General features: G+C 38.7%; 1 protein-coding gene across 1 annotated transcript; it reads right to left on the reverse strand.

Annotated features, from left to right (window-relative positions):
• Positions 1–3,037: 3,037 nt before the first annotated feature.
• LOC148513901 (olfactory receptor 10A3-like) lies at positions 3,038–3,952 on the reverse strand. The gene has a single exon (XM_088481322.1). It carries the CDS (start codon positions 3,950–3,952, stop codon positions 3,038–3,040), a length of 915 nt encoding a protein of 304 aa, XP_088337448.1.
• Positions 3,953–4,224: the final 272 nt, after the last annotated feature.

Consider the following 4,224-nt stretch of genomic DNA (forward strand, 5'->3'; position numbering starts at 1 on the left):
AATTAGAGCTTAACTGGTCTAAGGATATACCCAAAATTGGAAACTTTTAGGAATTTTTTCCAGTACTGATATGATACTGAATATCTCCAGCTCTTCTAAACTACAATTTTTTGATTTTTTTTTTTCAACAGATCTTTCTACTCCTTGTGGTCACCATATATACATGGAACTGGGGGAGTCTGCCCCTTTGTCCAAAATGTAACATTGAGAATGTTTCTTATAGTCATGATTTCTGGTGATGTTCCAAAATTAAAAGTTTTGGAATGAGGATTTATTGTTTTTTTAATCAAACCTTTCAAACACAATTTCTGCTTTTCCCCCTTCCCTTTAATATTTATTCACTTTGATATATGGAAATATTAGGACATAATCCTGATTCTGCAAAATCAATTTGCCAGGTTCTTCAACTATAGAAAAGCCCTTTCACCGAAACTACTATCATTCACTGGTACTCGGATGCCACCAGGACTTAGTGCAGGCTCAAGATCACATACACATATATTTAAAGGGAACAGGACATGTAAATGACTAATTTTCATAAGAAATTAAAAGCACTAGCTACTGTATAAGTATCCTTTAACTAGATGGAACAAGGAACTAAGGACCTCATTCAGACCCACTCGCAAGCGGCTGTCCACTCGCAAGAGGGTCAATGGTGTGCACTGCACATGCGCACGATGGAGGGAGCTCGGTCGTGCGCATGCGCCAGACGCGACGAGCGAAGGACTTTCCTTCACTTGTTGTGTCTGATCAAAGGGGGCGTGCTGTCGATGTTGATTGACAGCACGCCCCCTTTGGTGGGCGTGCCGGGGGCGTGCCTGCCAGACGGAGGCGTTCCCAAGGGAACGCCTACCGTCAGAAGCCGGCCCCACTGACATCACTAGTGATGTCAGTGGGAGTAATTTTGGCTCTGATAGAGCCAAAATCACTCCAGGGCTTGTGGTCGAAAACCCCGACCACAGGCTTCTGCTCGCACTGGCGATGGTTGTGATGGTCAAGACCATCGCGACCATCATCCTGCACGCTCGTATGTGCTGTGGGTGGTGACCCACAGCTATACGAGCGTCCAGGAGGACGCTCCATTTTTATGGAGGATGTCCCTCATTCAGAGCGAGCTCTCTGCTCAGAGCATCTGGCTCTGAATGAGGGCCTAAATGCACTAGCTGAATACACCAACTAAATAGTAATAGTAATAGTAATAACAGGATAATACTAAAACTATATATAGAAAATAGCAAATAGCAAATTCTCAGAATAGCACTGATAATTAAACTGAAGAATATGCTAGCAGGTTTACTGAATAGCACAGAAAATTGCACTGCAGTAGAATGCTGGACAAATTATTTCCAAATGGCACATGTACTTATCACAGTGGAGAAATTATAACAGGCTTTCTACATAGCACAGAAAATTTCACTGCAGTGAAATGCTGGGCAGATCTTCCAAACAGATAGGTAATTTGCACAGTAAAGAAAAGCTGGACAGATCTTACAAATAGCAAAAATAATTTATACAGTAGAAAAATACCGATAGGTAGCAGGTTTTCTGCATAGGATAGATGATTGCACTGTAGAGAAATGTTGGTCAGATCTTCCAAATAGAAGAGATGATTTACACAGTAAAGTGATGCTGGGCAGATCTTCTGAATAGCCCAGATTAGTTGCACTGTAGAGAGTTAGTGACAGTGCTCCAGACTCCTAAATAGCACAGATATCTGAACTGTAGAGAGTTGCTTGACAGGTCTTCTGAATAACCCAGATTAATTGCACTGTGGAGATATGCTGGTAGATCTTTCACATAGCACAGTTAAATAAACTCAACTAAGAAGCATAGGGCAAATATCCAAGAAAATGCCAGGACTGACAGGATCAGACTGATTACATCCCAGCACGATGCCTCGTGGTCCACACACCTGACTGGTTTTCAGGAGACTTAATATTTCCTCTAGAGCTAATCTCAGCAGGAGCTGCTAAACTGATATTTTTCCAGGTTCTAGCAGGTAAGAAGTTTCTGATATTAGACATATTCAATTTCTCATACTTATAGTTACATTAGCTAAACATGTTATTTTTTTATAGATGGATAGAAGTCTGCACCTAACATTGGTAAATTGACAACAGCTCAGTTGGACCATGCTTACTGTGATAGCCATAATGCATTTTCTGACATATAAAAACTGTGTGTGGTTTTTCTGATATAGAGATGTAGCCATGCTCATCAATCACGCGATGCGAGTGCATCTCGGCATTTATAACACATCTAGCATACCTGCATCTATAGCGTGTGCGTGCTTATGTCTGCGCACACCACAGACTTCAATGGAGTGGACGCCGGCTGCGAGTACTTACAGTCTGGGGAATGCTGCGTTATGCCATCATGTGTGCACACGTACGGATGCATCTCGGCAATTATGAGCATGGCTACATCTGTATACAAATTGTGTGTGCAGTTTGTATAAAAAGTGGGAACCATATCTTATCACCCACCCTTCCTCAGTGCAAACAAATATTTGTAAACTTTTTGAATTGACAACTTGATTTCTTCATTGACAGCTATGATAAGGTTTACTGAGACTGAACTGAAATACAGTACACTGCTGATACAGTTAATTAATTTGTTCCTATTTTCACTAAGCACCTTTATTTGTTATTGATTTGCGGTGGGTCGGCATATTGGTGTCCCTTTCCTTCCTTTCTATATCTGTTTTGTTTTCCACTAGTTTTACCTGTTTTTGCTTTCTCTACTGTTGTATTATAAAATTGCACCTCTTGGTGTTCTGTTTTTCTTTTTGAACTGTATAGTTTATATATCATGACTTCATTCATGTATTATTTTCTGTATTGTTTAATCTGGAGTTGCTTCATTAAAACTATTTTAATTATTATTTTATAAAACATATGATCTTAAAAAAGTTACACAATAATGAATAAATTACATGTTGTTGTCAATGGAGTTTTTAGACCTTGTAGCTACACAATTGTAATAAACAATCTTTAATTGTGTAGGAAGCAGATGTGCTTTGAATTTTGCTGTCCATTTATACGGTAAAATAAGATTTAAAGCAGGCCTTCATTTCCTGATTTCTTAGGCTGTAAATAATGGGATTAAGTAGTGGAGTCACAATGGTGTATAATAGAGAGAGGATCTTGTTAACTTTTAATGAGTTCTGTTGAGAAGGTACCAAATAAATAATAAAAATTGTACCAAAGTACATGCAGACAGATGCGAGATGCGAGCTGCAAGTGGAAAAAGTTTTCTGCTTTCCAGTCTTAGAAGACACTTTCAGGATGGTCCAAAATATGGACATGTAGCTCAGAATGATCATCAAAAATGGGATGAGGCTCAGCATAACGGCTATCAGTAGGACTTCCGTTTCTGCCAGGGAAGTGTCTGTAGAAGACAATTGTAAGAGTGGAGCTACATCACAAAAGAGATGATCAATAGTGTTTAAGTCACAGAACTGTAACTTGAAGATTGTAATTGTTGAGATGATAATCACTATGAATCCAAAGAGCCAAGCCCACAATATTAGGTGATTACGAGTCCTGGTGTTCATAATTGAGGAATATCTCAAAGGGTTGCAGATGGCCAAGTATCTGTCATATGCCATAACTGTGAGGAGAAGACACTCAGCACTTCCAGTTGATGATCCCAGGTAGATCTGAGCCATGCAACCATATAAGGACATTGATCCTCCATTCCACCACACAATATAAAGTATGTTTGGCATAACTATGGAAATGAAAAGCATTTCACATGCAGACAAATTACAGAGAAAGAAGTACATTGGAGAATGAAGATTCGGACATTTAGTAATCAATGTAATAATAAGCATATTTCCAGAAAGAGTTAAAAGATAAACTAAAAGAAGTAATGCAAAAACCAAATTCTTAAAATTTTGGAGATTGCCAAACCCCAGAAGAACCAGCTCCAACACTATAGTCTTGTTCATTCCACATGAATCCTGTAAAAATATATACAATATTTTAGTTTTAATTATACTATACTGCAGTTCTACTTTATATACTATAGTTAGATTATTATTATTATTATTATTATTATTATTATTATTATTATTATTTATGTTCAATCACATGCTGAAGACAGGGCTGGAATGCCTGGGTGTCAGGCCGGGGTTATTCTCACTGGGCCCTACCATCTATTATGCGAGGGTGGAACTTAGAGCCTTACCACTGATTGTCACTGGTAAAACAAACTTTAACA

This window comes from Taudactylus pleione, unplaced genomic scaffold (assembly GCF_031769625.1).
Source record: "Taudactylus pleione unplaced genomic scaffold, aTauple2 ptg000268l, whole genome shotgun sequence".
NCBI lineage: Eukaryota > Metazoa > Chordata > Amphibia > Anura > Myobatrachidae > Taudactylus > Taudactylus pleione.

Coding starts and splice junctions, on each gene's coding strand:
- LOC148513901 (XM_088481322.1), bottom strand. CDS start 3,952: ATGAACAAGACTATAGTGTTGGAGCTGGTTCTTCTGGGGTTTGGCAAT.